Source organism: Drosophila persimilis, unplaced genomic scaffold (assembly GCF_003286085.1).
Source record: "Drosophila persimilis strain 14011-0111.01,24,50 unplaced genomic scaffold, DperRS2 tig00000191-arrow-pilon, whole genome shotgun sequence".
Taxonomy (NCBI): Eukaryota; Metazoa; Arthropoda; class Insecta; order Diptera; family Drosophilidae; genus Drosophila; species Drosophila persimilis.
Window position 1 is genome coordinate 1,515,760 of NW_020825298.1, and position 16,580 is coordinate 1,532,339.

Consider the following 16,580-nt stretch of genomic DNA (forward strand, 5'->3'; position numbering starts at 1 on the left):
TCCCTATACTCTCAATTAACTCCCATCAAGTACAGTGGCGCTGTATGAACAGGCACCGGAAACGAAAATTCGCTGCGTAGTTTCCGGTGCGTTGACAGCAGCGGACTCTCCTTGCTGGGGGAAATAGACGATGGAAGGGTTCTGGGGGAGGAAGGGCGCGCTGGTTCGTTGCCTTTTAAAGTATTCTTTATACTTGGTTCCCTACATATTAGTAAGTTTAGTGGAAGTATCTCTTTTGCATTAAAAACAATCACAACAATTTAATATTAATTGACTAAGAAACTACAAAAATAATTGGTTAACCATAGTAGAGGCTAGTGGTACAGTACAGTAGTACAGTGGTACAATGGTACAGTGGTAAGTAGTCGTGGGTGGACAGTGGTCAAAATCAAATCCTCCATTAGTCGTCGTCGTTGCAATTAAAATTAAAACAAGCCTAGTATTTCCTATGCATTAGATGGACAGTATGTATCGTTTTGTGCGCTGCTTGACGCCTCAGTGGCAGTGAAAGGTTATATAAATATTCTTTCTAGAACTATTTCCGTGTGCTTCGAGCTTAGAGTGTGTGTGTGTGTGCATCTGTGTGTGTGTTAAACTCTTGAGCTCTTGTACAATCCATCAGAGACAATCGTTGGCATATTGTCAAGTGGTTATAGCTGACACACGCGAAAGGTCCAACGATTTCTTACATACTGCTAGAGAAAGAGTATTCTGGGGTGCATTGTTCGTTCGTGTTGGAAAATCAAGGCAGTTTTCAATTTTAAAAGGCGAGTTGAGTTCACGTTTAAAGTTACAGGAAGTGTGTGTGTGTGTTTGTGTTTCTGTGCTATAATACAAAGTGTCGTTGGTACTACCCACACCCTAAATATTTATAGGAAGTCTTTAGTCATATATATCATCGTAATATATATAACAGAATATTAATATTGATAATCGACTAATGAAGAAGTTGTCGTTAGAGGACGAGAATTCGTTTGTAGCTGCACTCTGGGTACCCCCGCTTCTCCTACATCTTCTGTTTGGCAGTTTCTGGATTGGATTCTACATATGCATGTGGAAGCTAAATACTCGGCTACTGCTACACTACGCAAAATTCTCATATTAGTGGGAAAGAGAGAACATTAAACGTTAATACAAATAATAAAATTATTTTCTTAAGCTACTATTATTATTTGCATGCATTTTGCTTACATACAATTCTCGCTTTTTACACTTTCGTTTTCTTTCGTTTTACGTTTTACGGCCATTAGTCCGGCCCGTTTTTCCTCTTTCTGCTCACAAACGTACTTTTGTTTTTCTTTGATTCATTCTTCACATTTTCATTGAAATATCATTAGATGTTTTGCATTTTGCAGAACTTTTTGCACGTGCCTCTCAAATATTCACATTAATTTAAACTTCTGTGAAGATTACCCTTTTTCTCTGGTATTGGTGTTTTTTCTTATTTTTCTTATCGACTAAGGTTTTATAGCTAGGTGTGTGTGTTTCCAGTGTTGTGTTTAGGAGATGTAGTCTGGCGTTGGCTCGGGCACAGCGTCGGGGTTGGAAAAGAGTGGGTTGGGGAACTCTGGCGGATGTGGCAGCGGGGCTATGGTCTTTGGTCGCCTTCTGTAGGCCATTAGCCAGCAGGAGACGGCCACGGCGACAGCCACAAGAGCCAATAGAGCCGTGATAACCAAGGCAATGATCAGTCCCACCATCGAAACGCATATATCCTCCACTCGCTGTGCCGCCGGTTTGACTAGAGGATGGCACGAAAGGTAAAAAGTTAGTGTGTGAAAATGAGAATGAGAGGAATCCCATTGGAATCATCCCTAGGGGGCTACTACTCACTGTTGGCATCATTCAGGCCTGGACCGCTGCGCTTCTCGAATGTGAGAATAGCATTCGATGAGATGGTTATCTCCTCGCGTAGCTGACCCTCAACCCCTGAGTTGGTGGCAATGGCTGTCGTGTCGCTTGAGTTGTCGGCTATAGAGCGGCGACGTCGCCCAAAGGCATTGTAGCCACCACAATTGACGGGCTGGCATCGGCCGAAGCAGACGCGTATGTTGCACTGGAATCGGATGTTGTCGCTCGAGGGGAACTTGAAGGCATTAAAGCTGGCCAGCAGACTGTTGGTGTCCGGGTTATATTCCCAGTTGCCAAAGATGCTGGTGTCCGTGGCACAGCCGTTCTCGTCTGTCACCAGATACTCGTTCTGGACATTGTCCTCCATGGTCTTGGCTATGCAGGAGCGGGCAAAGCCACCATAAATAGCTGTGGGGAGAAACATTAGGCGGATACGGTTAGGATACTGTTCAGATGTGGTTTTGGGGTTCAATTTCTTACTGGCTGGCTCGACATCCACTTGCAGCTTGAGATTGTCGCCGATTTCGGCCGAATTGATCTCCTCGCCCTCGTTGGTGATGATGCGCATCTGGCAGATGGGCGGTGGACCGGTGTTGGCAATGGTTCCAGCTGTGGTCAGCATAGACACGTTGAAGCCTAGGGTTACGTTCTTCTCGCCCGTCTGGTAGACGCACTTGATGTTGTACGCCTGGGCCTTGTAGGTGACTAGCTTGGGATGCTTCTGGATGACCAGGACAAAGCTGGCCACATCCTTCACCGCCTGCATGCCACAGCTGCCGAAGTGCACGCGGAAGATTTCGGTGCGTGGCACCGTCTCGCCGTTCAGATTGACAACACGACGGCAGTCCTCATCCTTGCTGTGGCCCTTTACGTAAAGCACGCCATTGAAGCCGGGCTCTGTGATGTGGATTTCTACTTGAACACCATCGGCCAGGCAGCTGACGACCATGTCGGGTCTGGGGAAGTCGGTGCGGAAGTTGGTGTGGTTACAATGCAGTTCCGGATTGCCCGTGTAGCCCGTAATGCACTGGCACTGGGCACGATGGTTGATGGCATTGCAGAAGGCATTCACTCCACACACCTTGGTCAGGCAGGGATCCTCGCAGGTCTTGGTATCCAGATTGCAGTACCGATTGTCCGCGCACTGGTCGTTGGTGGTACACTCTGGCGGCTCCTCCGGCTGGCACTCTCCTCGGGGCGTCAGGCTGTAGCCCAGCTCAATGGGACAGGTGCAGCGACCACGCTCGTCGATGACCATGCCACGCTCTAGAGCGCATATGCAATGGCCGCTTTCGTCGATGCGGAAGCCTTGCTCCACTTGGCAAGGGGTGCAGTACTCGTAAATGTCCAGAGCGGTGCCCGGTGGGCATACACACTGTCCGTCCACATCGCGCACGAAGCCCTTTTCGATGACGCAGAGCGATCGCTTGTCGCACTGCACAGCCGCATTGCCGGTGTAGCCCTCGAGGCATTCGCAGATCATGGTCCTTACTGGGAGGGTGTCGCGCACGCGGCACTCAGCATTGACGCCGCACGGCTGTGTGGCATTGCAGGGATTCACGCACTCGCCACGCAGACAAGCCTTCTGGCTGGGGCAGTCGCCGTCGCTAATGCAGATGGGGATATGGCGTTCCGTTTCGCATCCATTGCGTCCGGGTACAGTACCGGGCGGGCAGGCGCATTGCGGACGATGCTGATAGACCTTGCAGAGTTCGTCTTGGCCACAGATGGCCGTTGTAGCGCAGGGATCGTTGCACTTGCCGTTCACACACGCTCTGTCCGTGGGACACTCGTCGTCGGTGCGGCAGCCCAGTGGCGTGCATCCAAGACGGGCGTTTCCACCATGACCGGGAGCGCATTCGCACACGGCCCGATGATTGATGGCCAAACATTGGGCATTGGAGCCGCATTGTTCACCCTGGCAGGCGGGCACGCAGAGTTGGTTGCGGCACGCATGCGTGCCGGGGCAGTCCGCATTGATGTTGCACTCGATCTTGGCGCATTCGAACTCGGGATTGCCCTCGTAGCCCTGGCGACAAGTGCATACAGGCTTGTGGTCCTTGATGCGGCACTCGGCGTTCACGCCGCAGTTGCACGGGTCGCGGCAGATGCCGTTCAGGCAGGACTTGTCGGCGGCACAGTCAGAGTCCGATATGCAACCACCCACCTTGACGATGCCGGTAGTGGGCTTGCAGCTGCCGCTGCCGCTGCTGATGTATCCATCCGGACAGATGCAGATCATGGTACGTACTGGGGACGTGGGCGTCACCTGGCACTGAGCAGGCCGCTGGCAGGGCTCCAGGACGAGGCAAGGATCCACGCAGTGCTCGTTGATGCATGCCTGTCGCGAGGGGCAGTCCGTGTCCAGCACGCAGACGGGCTGCGGCTGGGGACGGCAGTCCACGTAAGGATTGCCAACAAAGTCGGAAGGACAGCGACAGACAGCCAGGTGGTTCTGGGGGCGGCACTCGGCGCGCGGGGCACATGCATTGTGGTAGACGCAGGGATTCACGCACTGCTCGTTCTGGCAAGTCTTGTCCGTGGGGCAGTCGTTGTTGCTGCTGCAGCCGATGATGCGGCAGCGTTCGTACGGATTGCCGCGGTATCCGCTGAGGCAGCGGCACTGGGCGTGGTTTGACTGCACGAAGCACTCGGCATTGGGTCCGCAGGGGTCGTTGATGAGGCAGGGATTGATGCAGTCGCCGTTGATGCAGGCCTTGCCAGAATCGCACTCACCATCCACGCGGCAGCCGATCGAGCGGCAGGCGGCATAGGGATTGCCTTCGAAGCCATCCTGGCAGCTGCAAACCGCACGATGTTGGGTCACCTGGCAGATGGCGTTGGTGCCACAGTTACATGGGTTGCGGCACTGGCGATGGATGCACGCCTCTTGGTCGGGACAATCCTGGTCACTTTCACAGCCCGGTGGACTGGCCAGCACCAGTTGGCGGCACTCGCCACTGGCGTCTGGCACCTGGGACTCGGGACACTCGCAGACCATGGTCCGCACTGGGACACTATCGAGGACACTGCACTGGGCGGTGCGGGCACAGGGGGAGAGTTCGGTGCATGGGTTCTGGCACTTGGCATCGATGCAGGCCAGACCGCTGGGACAGTCACCATCATCGCGGCACACGGGCTCCACGGGTCGGCGTTCGCAGTAGGCATACGGATTGCCCAGAGGCATTTGCTCCGGACAGCGGCAGACGGCTCGATGCTGCAGGGCCTGACAGATGGCATTCTGGGCGCAGGGATTCTGTTGGCCACACGGATCCACGCACTGGTTGGATACACAGGCCAGGTTCGAGGCACAGTCGTAGTCCGAGTGGCATTCGAGGCGCAGACAGCGCACGAATGGATCTCCCTCCAGGCCAGCGGGACAACGACAGTTGGCACGATGATTGTGTCCGTAGCATTCGGCATTCAATGCACAGGGATCGACCACCAGGCAAGGATTGATGCATTCGCGATTCAAGCACTGCTTGTCACCACTGCACTCGTCATCCGATTGGCAGCCAATGGCCACGCAGCCGAACTGGGCATTGCCCGAGAATCCTGGCTTGCAGTAGCAGATGGGACGATGGTTCTTAACGCTGCATTCGGCATTCGGTCCGCAGTTGCAGGGACTGACGCACTGGGCATTGATGCACGCCTCTGTCACAGGACAATCGCTACTGGACTTGCAGCCGACGGTTATCACATCAGAAGCTGTACGAAGGAAAGTGTTGGAATTACAATCTATTGGAATTGGGACTTTATGAGCTGTGTACGTACGTGGCAGACAGCGATCCTTGGGATTGCCCGAATAGCCAGGCGGGCAGCGGCAGATGGCCTTCCTCTGCTGCACATGGCAGTAGGCACCGATGCCGCAGGCATCCGCAGCACATGGACTCACACACAATTCGTTGCGGCACGTCTTGTCCCTGGGGCAGTCGTCATCTCGCGTACAGCCTGGCTCTGGACTCTTCGGCAGGCCGATCTCTGTGGAATAGCATTCGATGCGAGGATTGCCCTGGTAGCCGGCGGGACAGCTGCACTGTGCATAGTGATCCCGCGATGTACATTGGGCATTGACGCCACACTTTTCGAGGCGGCAGGCGTCCAGGCAGTTTCCATTCGAACAGACCTCAGGATTGGCGCACTCGGAGCTGTGCTGACAGCCACCACTGGGCGGGGCAATGGGTCTCCTGATGGCCACACAGTTGCCCGCGTTATCGGTGACCGTGTCGCTGGGACACTTGCAGATCATGGTGCGAAGTGGCAGGGTATCGAGGACGGCACAGGTCTGTTGGGGACTGCACACATGAGGAGTAGCACAAGGATCTGCACAGCGTTCGTTGATGCAGGCAAGCTTTGAGGGACACTCGGCATCCTGTGTGCACTCCGGAGCCTGTGGGGTTCGCTGTGGCATATCGCACTGGACAAACGGATTGCCCTGGTATCCTGCGCGGCACTCACACTGCGGCTGATGGCGTCGACCCACACAGATGGCGTTCAAAGCACAGGTCTCCTGCTCGCAGACGGGCCGGCAAACGCGGTTTAGGCGGTCGCAGGCTTCGTGATCGGCGCAATCCTCGTTGTATTGACAATGGCCGGTTATGCAGGCCACGAAGGGACTGCCCTGAGTGCCGGCCGGACAGCTGCAGACAGCCTGGTGATTCTGTGGCAAACATTGGGCTCCACTGCCGCAACGCACTTGTCCATGGGTGCAGGGATTCACGCAGTTCTCGTTCAAACAAGCCTTGTCGTAGGGACAATCGGCATTGATTTTGCATTCAGCTGTGAAATAAAGAGTTTGTTTAGGTATCTTAGGACTTGTCAAGAGTCTCTCCACTTACGTTTGTAACATTGGACTTGCGGATCACCGCCCCAGCCAGCGGGACAGTAGCATGTGGGACGAGAGTTCTGCACACGACATTCGGCATTGCCGGCACAAGGATTGGCCTCGGCACATGGGTCCTGGCAACGCTTATTGATGCACGCCGTGGTTGGCGTGCACTCAGAGTCGTGTGTGCATCCAGCTGTGATTTGAGCTGCATAGGACCATATCATAAATAAAACGCAATCGATATAGAGGCTTCAATGGGTCTTACGTGGCTGGTAGCAATTGGTGAACGGATCTCCTTGGGTGCCTTGAGGGCAGCTGCAAATGGCGCGATGCTGCTGGGCCAGACACTGGGCTGTTCGGGCGCAAGGGGAGCCATCCAGGCAGGGATTGACACAGTTGCCAGCGCGACAGGCTTCCGTATCCTGGCACTGATCGTGCGATGTGCAGCCCAGGTCTTGAGCGGGTTCTAGTGCAGAGGAAAATGCAAAAGATTAGCAGGGTTTTGGTAGTACAATTAGACATGGTATTGGCATGTGCAAGAGTTAAGAGTTATAGAGTGCTTGCTAATATATGTACAACTGCAAAGGTGGTGCATATATGCTCGAAAGATCGGGTATCAAAGAATCAGAGATATATATATTATATTTTTCAGCACTTTACACACAACTAAAACTCTGCTGCAATGAGAGAGAAGCAAACTCAAAAGTAAAGCAAAAAGCAGAATTAATCAATGATCGATCCTGGACTTGGACCGATGCCTCACCTTTGCGACATCCAATGTCGGCATCACCCACATAGCCAGGCTCACAGCGGCACGTCATGGTGCGCAGGGGCAGTGTGTCGACCACGTCGCAGATGGCATTGGCGCCACACGGATGGGTCACAGCGCATGGGTTCTTGCATTCGCCTGAGAAGCAGGCCAGCTTGCTGGGACACTCGGCATCCATGGTGCAGCCCTCGGGTTGCACGGGCACCAGGTCACAGCGTATGGCGGGATTTCCACTGAAGCCGGCCGGGCAGCGGCACTGGGCGCGATGGTTGTCCACACGACACTGGGCACCGATGCCGCAGTTGCACGGATCCTCGCATCTCTCGTTGCGGCAGGCCAAATGGAACGAGCACTCGTCGTCGCTTCGGCACTCCGGTCGCTCGCAGCGCACCAGAGGATTGCCGCGGTATCCATCCGGACAGTGGCAGCGCGCGCGGTGGTTGAAGTCGGCGCGACAGGTGGCTCCTGCGCCGCACTGGGTGAAGCTGCAGGGATCCACACACTTTTCGTTGATGCAGGCCTCGGTAGGGGCGCATTCGGTGTCGGAGCGACAGCCGAGTAGATAGCAATGCTGCAGGGCATTGCCCGAGTATCCCTCGTTGCAGACGCACAGCGGACGATGGAGCTGGACATGGCAGCGGGCCTGTTGGGCGCAGAGATTGGTCTGCTCGCAGGGATTTCTGCACACCTGGTTGATGCAGGCCTTGTCATTGGTGCATTCTGCATCGCTGACGCACTCCGGCTTCGGGGGCTCCAGCTGTGGGATCTGCCGCAGACACTGGGCGTATGGCGAGCCATAGAAGTCGGGTGGACAGCTGCAGACAGCTTTGTGGTTGATGGCACGACAGATGGCATTGAGGCCGCAGGCCTGCAGACACGGGTCGCGGCACTTCTGGCTAACGCAGGCGCGATCGCGGGAGCAGTCCTCGTTGATCACACACTCAGGATAGCTGCAGGTGGCAGCGCCATTGTGGACACGACAGATGCCGTTGCTGCGACAGGGCGATGGGTTGCAGGGATCCACTGGCTCTGCTTGGCGCGGTGTCTCGCACTGGACGAACGGATTACCCACCATGTTGGCGGGGCAACTGCAGACGGGGCTGTGGTTGATGGTCTGACATACGGCTCCGTAGCCGCATTCGCCCACGCAGGCATCCACGCACTTGGCATTGATGCAGGCCTTATCCTTGGCGCAGTCCGAGCTCAGAGTGCACTCCGGGCGACAGCCCTGGGCCAGAGGATTCCCAAAGAATCCTGGCAAACACTCACACACGGCCTTCTCGCTCTGCACTCGGCACACGGAGTTGGGTCCACACGGCGAGGGATAGCAGGGATCGGAGACAGGTGGTGGGGCCAGCAGGCGCGTGCACTGCACAAAGGCATTGCCCGTGTATCCTGCCGGACAGGAGCAGATCGGTATGTGGTTGTTCATGTTGCACATCGCCTCCAGGCCGCACACTCCCGGGCAGGGATCCACGCATTTGCTGCGCACACAGGCCCTGTTCGCAGGACACTCGGAGTTGCCCACGCACTCGGGGCGACAGCCCTCGTAGGGATTCCCTATATACTCCTGCTGGCTGCATTCGCACACATAGCTCTGGCCGGTCACACGGCAGTCGGCATTGGTGCCGCAGGGCGATGGATAGCAGGGGTTCTTCGGTGTGGCTGGTGGCTCCTGCAATGGTGGTTCTGCAAAGGGTAAAGATTACGGAAAAATTTGGTTAAATGGAATCCTACAGGTGGAGGTCGGTCCCTGCCTGAATACAATATGCAAACTTGTTTCGGGGTCGGGGAATGGGAATGGGCATGGGCGGTGGGGAAGGAGAGAGTCTTATTCTTACTTTGGCACAGGCGGAAAGGATCCCCGGTCATGCCGCTGGGGCACTGACAGTTGGGCGTGTGCAGCCGGACCACGCATAGGGCGTTCTGGCCACAGCTGCCGGGACAGGGATCGGTGCAGCGCTGATTGATGCAGGCCATGCTATTGGAGCACTCGTCGTTGCTGACACACTCGGGTCGGCAGTTGGGAGGTGTGCCCTGGAACTCTGGCAAGCAGCGGCACTGCGCCTGACCCTTCTCATTGCTGCACTGGGAGTTGGGGCCGCAGGGCGATGGGTAGCAGGGATCGCGCACAGCATTGGATTCGGGTCTTCGCACAATCACGAGATGACACTGGGAGTAGGCATTGCCGGTGTAACCGGGACTGCACTCGCAGTGCGCTCTGTGCTGCACCGCCTGGCAGATGGCATTGAGACCGCATTGTCCTGGACAGGGATCCACACATTTCTGGTTGATGCACGCGTGCACCTGGGAGCAGTCGGAGCTGGCGTAGCACTCCGGACGGCAGTTGGGAGGCTGACCGAAGTAGCCCGCCAGGCAGGAGCAGATGGCCACGTCGTTTCTCTCCAGGCATTGGGCGTTGTCTCCGCATGGTGATGGATGGCAGGGATTGGGCGGACGCGCTGGGGGCTCATCGCGCAGCGGGGAGCAGGACACAAACGCGTTGCCCGTCATTCGCTCAGGACAGTGGCACATCGCAATATGGTTGACGGCATTGCAGAGGGCATTCGGTGCACAGTTTCCTGGGCAGGGATCGACGCACTTTTGTCGCACGCAGGCCCTGTTCCTCGGACAGTCCGAGTTCAGGACGCACTCGGGCCGGCAGCCAGTGTACGGATCGCCCTGATATTCGGGCAGACACGAGCACTGACCATCGCGGCACTGGGCATTGGCGCCGCAGGGTGACGGCTGGCACGGATCGGAGATCGGAGCTGTAAAAGAGGTTTGGCCGGGATTAGAAGAGACCACATAGGGGGCTGTAAAATGGAGGGCTGGCATACTCGTCGGGGGCGGCGTTGGTGGCACGATCCGACAGCTGGTGAATGGATCTCCGGTATAGCCACTGGGACACGAGCAGCTCGGCGTGTGATTGATCACGTTGCAGAGGGCGGCAAAGCCGCAGGCACCCGGACAGGGGTCGCGACACTTCTCGTTGATGCACGCCTGGCTGCTGGGACACTCCGCATTGATGGTGCACTCGGGCCGGCAGTTGGGAGCAGCGCCCACATAATTGGGCAGGCAGCTGCAGCTGGCTCCTCCGTTCACCTCCCGACACTGGGAGTAAGGTCCACAGGGCGAGGGATAACAGGGATCACGAGGAGGGTCCTCCGACTTTGGTGGCTTTGGTGGTGGGGGATTGGGCAGACAGCGGGTCAAGGCATCGCCCGTGAACCCGGGCAGACACGAGCAGAGCGGACTGTGATTCCTCACATGACACTGGGCGTTCAGACCACAGGAGCCGGGACAGGGATCCTGGCACTTCTGATTGATGCACGCCTTGTCCGCAGGACACTCGGCACTGATCACACACTCGGGACGGCAGGCGGGCGGCGTGCCTACAAACTCGGGCAGACAGGAGCATATGGCCTGGCCCTGGGACTCGCGACACTGGGCATTGGCACCGCATGGCGATGGCTGGCAGGGATTCACGTATTCCGGAGGCGTGGCTATTTAGGAGGTTGAGAATATTGGAGTATTTAGAATTCGTACAAATCACATGACCATGGCGAAGCGTTTAGCGATTAAAAAGGCAACCAAAAGCGTATATAGTTTCGTAAAAAGCTAGCATATTGTCACAGAGCATTTTAGACGCGAAATTCGAAAGCGTTCAGGGCGGCAACGGTGGGCAAGGAGCAAAAATAAACAGCACCATGCCCACGACGTTTAATAGACTTTATCAGATGTACCCTATGGTAGGCTAAGTGTCGGGCACTGCGTTGTTTGGAAGTCGCATTATGGCAAAGAGCTAGCATTTTCGATGAGAGATTCGATGGATTTAGGGGTTTACCGATGATAAAGAGATGACCGAATAAAGAGAAGGCGTAAGACTGAGAATTGAGTACTGCATTTTGGAGGAATTGAGCACAGCGTTGTTTTTCAAAGAGAGCGGAAGTGGCATCAATATCGGGACTATATGGAGGTAGCTTATTCGAAGAGAGACTGGATGGGTTTAGGGGTTTAACGATGATGCTTAAGGTTACCTTGCCTACCTAAGGTTAGCCCTCTCTATATGCCGTCATCTCCTTGACGGCATATAGAGAGGGCTAAGAAGGCATAAGACTGAGAATTTAGAGCTGAATTTTGAAGGAATTGAGCACTGCGTTGTTTTTTAGAGAGAGTGGAAGTGGCATTAAGATCGGGTTTATATGGAGGTAGCTTATTCGATAAGAGACTCGATGGATTTAGGGGTTTAACGATGATGCTTAAGGTTACAAGGAGATGACGGCATATAGAGAGGGCTGAGAAGGCATAAGACTGAGAATTGAGTACTGCATTGTTGTTTAGAGCAAGAGGAAAGAGACGCATTAGGATTAGGGCGATTCTTAGAGTTCGTTTCTTACGTTCATGTTGCACCCTACGACATGCGAGGTAGGGATTTCCAATAAAACCCTCGTGGCACTCGCAGACGGGGCTGTGATTAATGGCCAGACAATGGGCATTGGGGCCGCAGGCACCGGGACAGGGATCGCGACACTTCTCGCCGAGGCACGCTCTGTCACTTCTGCAATCCGAATTGACCGTACACTCGGGGCGACAGATCTCATACGGATTGCCGTAATAATCGGGCAGACACTGGCATACGCTCATATCATGGTTGGGTCGACAAATGGCATTGATGCCGCAAGGACTGGGTTGGCAAGGTACAGGCACAGGTACAACCACATCCCTCACGGGCGCAGGACGAGCACAAATGCTATACGCATTGCCCACGTAGCCCTCGGGGCAATAGCAGATGGGGCTGTGGGACACCACACGGCAAAGAGCCAGTTGGCCACAGGTGCCAGGGCACGGATCGATGCACTTATGGTTTCTGCATGCCTTGTCGGCTGGACAGTCGGCGCTGCTTACGCACTCGGGCCGACAGTGGGGTGGGGTTCCCCTGGGGTATTGGGGCAGGCATGAGCAGCGGGCAGAGCCGCCTGCCGTGGCCTGACACTCGGAGTGGGGGCCACAAGGTGAGGGCAGACATGGGTTAACTTCGTCGCGAGGAGGTGGTGGCAAAACTGAAAGAGTAAGACGTGAGATCAGGATGGGGTTTGGGTTTGGGTTTAAGTTTGGGTTTAGAGGGTTCTCCGGCATACCTATGGGCTGACACGATAGCAAGGGGTTGCCCGTGAGATGGGGCGGACACAGACAGCGGGGACTGTGGCTCTGCACGTGGCATATGGCCCGTATGCCGCATGCCCCCGGGCAGGGATCGTGACACTTGAGATTCAGGCAATACTTGTCCAGAGCACAATCGGAGTTCGAGGTGCATTCGGGACGACAGGCGGGTGGTGTGCCAATGTATCCCGGGAGGCAGTAGCAAATCGCCTGCTCATGATAGGCCCGACAGTTGGCATTGGTTCCACATGGCGAAGGTCGGCACGGATTGATGGGCGTACGCTGTGGTATCACCGCGGGCAATGTGGTTGGAGGCGGCTCTGTTGTGGCTGGGATGGGATCGCAGCGCACAAAGGCATCGCCTTGCATTCTATCCGGGCAGGAGCAGGTCGCCAAATGGTTGTAGACATGGCAGAGTGCGTTCAGTCCGCATGTTCCTGGACAGGGGTCCTGGCACTTTTGATTGATGCATGCCTTGTCCCGGGCACACTCTGTGTTCAGGACGCACTCTGGACGACAGCCAAAGTAGGGATCGCCTCGGTATTCCGGCAGGCAACGGCATTTCTCATCATGACACACCGCATTGGGTCCGCATACCGAAGGATAACAGGGATCCTTTTGGACTATGGGTTCATGCTGTATCGGTGTTGGTTGGCAGGAAACGAAAGGATCTCCTGTGTATCCAGAGCGACAGAAGCAATGGGGCACATGTTCATGCACTCGACACACTGCCTCATAGCCGCATGATCCCGGGCAGGGATCGCGACACTTTTCATTTATGCACGCCAGCGCCGAGGGACAGTCAGATTGGACGACACACTCCGGCCGACAGTTGGGCGGAGTTCCTCTGTAGTTGGGCAGACAGACGCACGCGGCCGCTCCAAAGCGATTGTGGCACTGCGAGTACGGTCCGCAGGGCGATGGGTAGCAGGGATTGAACTCGAAAACGGGCCTTGCCACACCATAGTTGGGTCGACGAGTGGGTCCTGGTTGTGCTACGGATGGTATGTTGATAATTCCAGGTGTAGGTTGGGGTTGTGGCTGTGGCCTCTGAGTCTCGTTGTTGACATCGAACATAGGTTGTTGGGGTGCCGCAGGAGAAGGTTGTGGCACCGAAGGGATATTTACCACTCCGGGAGTAGGTACATAAATCGGTGGTGATGGTTGTGATGGTATATTGATCACTCCAGGCACAGGTTTTGGTACGGGAGTTGGGTAACTGACGTCCTGGACAGGCGGATTCTGTGACGGATACGTGGGCTGTGGCACCGAAGGAATGTTTACCACTCCGGGAGTTGGTACATAAATCGTTGGTGATGGTTGTGATGGTATATTGATCGCTCCAGGCACAGGTTTTGGTACGGGAGTTGGGTAACTGACGTCCTGGATAGGTGGATTCTGTGACGGATACGTGGGCTGTGGCACCGAAGGAATGTTTACCACTCCGGGAGCTGGTACATGCGGTGGTGATGGTTGTGATGGTATATTGATCACACTTGGCGTTGATGAAGGAACTGGATGTGGCTCAGAAGGCACGATTATAACTCCTGTAATAGGATTTGGTTGTGGTGTTGGATAGCTAACGTCCTGAATAGGTGTTGGATTCTGTGTTGGATATGTAGGCTGTGGCACTGAAGGAATGTTGATAACTCCAGGAATTTCTATAACTGTCGGTGGTGATGGTTGTGACGGAATATTGATCACACCAGGAATCGACGACGGCACTGGCTGTGGCGCGGAAGGAATATTTACAACTCCTGGTGCAGGAGAGGGAATTGGTTGCGGTGTTGGATAGCTAACATCATGGATCGGTGGATTATAAGTTGGATACGTGGGCTGTGGCACTGAAGGTATGTTTACAACTCCGGGAGTTGGTACAATATTCGGTGGTGATGGTTGTGACGGAATATTGATCACTCCAGGCACAGGATTTGGCACAGGAGTTGGTTGTGACACAGAATGCACGTTTATGACACCCGGCACGGGACTTGGTCGTTGTGTCGGGTAGCTAACATCATGAATGGGTGGATTCGGATGCGGATACGTAGGCTGTGGCATCGAAGGAATGTTTACTACACCCGGTTGTGGTTGTGGGTGTGGAGTTGGCCTTGGTGGAGCCGGAACATATATTGGTTGCTGGGGCACCGGGTATACTGGCCGGGGAGGCGAGGGTATATTGATGACACCTGGTATCGACGGCGGCGGTGGATAGTACACGTCGTATATGGCAGGGCTCTGCACAATCGGCGGCTGAGGGGAGGGATACACTTGTTGCGGCGGCACAGAAGGAACATTGATCACTCCCGGCTGTGGTGCAGGTGTCACAGGGCTCACAGGTGACGGTGTAAATATTGGACGTTGCGATACAGGTGCCACAGGCTGCGGCAGAGATGGGATATTCACTATCACTGGCCTCTGGGGCACTGGGGAGTGTGGCGTGGGGTAGTTCACATCGTAAACTGGCGGCTGGGGTGTGGGATACACTGGTTGCACCACGGATGGTATATTTACAACACCAACAGGTCTTTCAGGGATCGGTGTCTGAGGCGTTGGATAATGGACGCCATGAATGGGAGGCCGGGGCTGCGGTACAGAGGGAATATTAATTATTCCTGGCTGTGGTGCAGGTGGCACAGAGTTCAAGGGTGTTGACAAATAAACTGGCGGTTGATGCGACGGCGGTATCGGTTGCGGTACAGAAGGAATATTAAACACTCCCGGCTGTGGTGCTGGTGTCGGTTGCGGTACAGAAGGAATATTAATCACTCCCGGCTGTGGTGCAGGTGTCGGTTGCGGTACAGAAGGAATATTAACCACTCCCGGCTGTGGTGCAGGTGTCGGTTGCGGTTGCGGTACGGAAGGTATATTCACAATTCCGGGTGCCGGTTGAGAATGAGGAATCGTAGGATGATTTACATCGTAGATCGGTGGCTGGGGTGATGGGTAGACAGGTTGGGGCACCGAAGGTATATTAACGACTCCTGGCTGCGGCGAAGGGTGTGGCACTGAAGGAATATTGACAACTCCAGGTTGCTGGTGACTCGGTGTCTGGGGCGTGGGATAGTTCACATCGTAAACGGGCGGCTGGGGTGACGGATACACTGGCTGTGGCACGGAGGGAATGTTCACTATTCCAGGCTGTGGTGCAGGTGTGGCGTTCGCCGGCGTTGGTATAAATACTGGTCGTTTCGGAACTACAGGCACGGGCTGTGGCACAGAAGGAATATTTACTATTCCTCCTGGCTGTTGTGGAACCGAAGATGGATAGTTGACAACTCCAGGCTGCTGTTGAATCGGTGTTTCGGGTGACGGAACATTGGAAATCGTCGGTTGTGGCGAAGGATACGTGGGGATGTTTACAACTCCTGGTTGTTGTGGAATTGATTGTGGAGGGTATTGTGGTCTTGGGTACTGGACATCATGGATGGGTGGCTGGTTGGGGATATTGACAATTCCCGGCTGCGGTTGTTGAATGTACACCAATCCGGGAATTGCAACTGGATAGGGTGGTGATGGGGTGTCGTATATCTGTTGGGGTCTTTCGGCTGTCGCGGCTGTCGGGAAATGAGTGACCAAGGGATTGGGGTTGTTAGGCTTTGAACCGTTTATACTATCGGCGATTGTATTCTTACGTCTGGTGGGGATCTCGTAGCAACGGGTGAGCGGATCACCGGTGTGCGAGGCGATGCAGTAGCAGATGGGACTGTGATAATGCACCCGGCACACGGCATTCAAGCCGCAGATTCCTGGACAGGGATCGACGCACTTGAGATGGATACACGCCCTGTCAAGGGCACACTCTGAGTTCAAAGTACACTCGGGACGACACTGGGGCGGGGTTCCGTAGAAATCGGGCAGACAGGAGCAAACGGCTTGGTCATTCGATGGCTGACACCTGGCATTGGGTCCACAGGGCGAGGGATCACATGGAGTTAAGGGTGCTGGGGCGGACGAAAGGATTAGACTGGG

General features: G+C 55.1%; 1 protein-coding gene across 1 annotated transcript in view; it reads right to left on the bottom strand.

Moving 5' to 3' along the window:
* Positions 1–240: 240 nt before the first annotated feature.
* LOC6604583 overlaps positions 241–16,580 on the bottom strand; it is a 97,096-nt gene continuing 80,756 nt past the window's right edge. The window contains exons 61-71 of the mRNA XM_026988946.1: positions 12,590–16,552; positions 11,849–12,511; positions 10,289–10,954; positions 9,290–10,219; positions 7,443–9,137; positions 6,945–7,145; positions 6,690–6,884; positions 5,626–6,630; positions 2,332–5,559; positions 1,834–2,259; positions 241–1,741 (exon numbers count right to left, since the gene is read on the bottom strand). Of these exons, the coding sequence (XP_026844747.1) occupies positions 1,500–1,741; positions 1,834–2,259; positions 2,332–5,559; positions 5,626–6,630; positions 6,690–6,884; positions 6,945–7,145; positions 7,443–9,137; positions 9,290–10,219; positions 10,289–10,954; positions 11,849–12,511; positions 12,590–16,552 (13,214 nt within the window). The 3' untranslated portion in view covers positions 241–1,499. The remainder of the gene's footprint in view (positions 1,742–1,833; positions 2,260–2,331; positions 5,560–5,625; positions 6,631–6,689; positions 6,885–6,944; positions 7,146–7,442; positions 9,138–9,289; positions 10,220–10,288; positions 10,955–11,848; positions 12,512–12,589; positions 16,553–16,580) is intronic.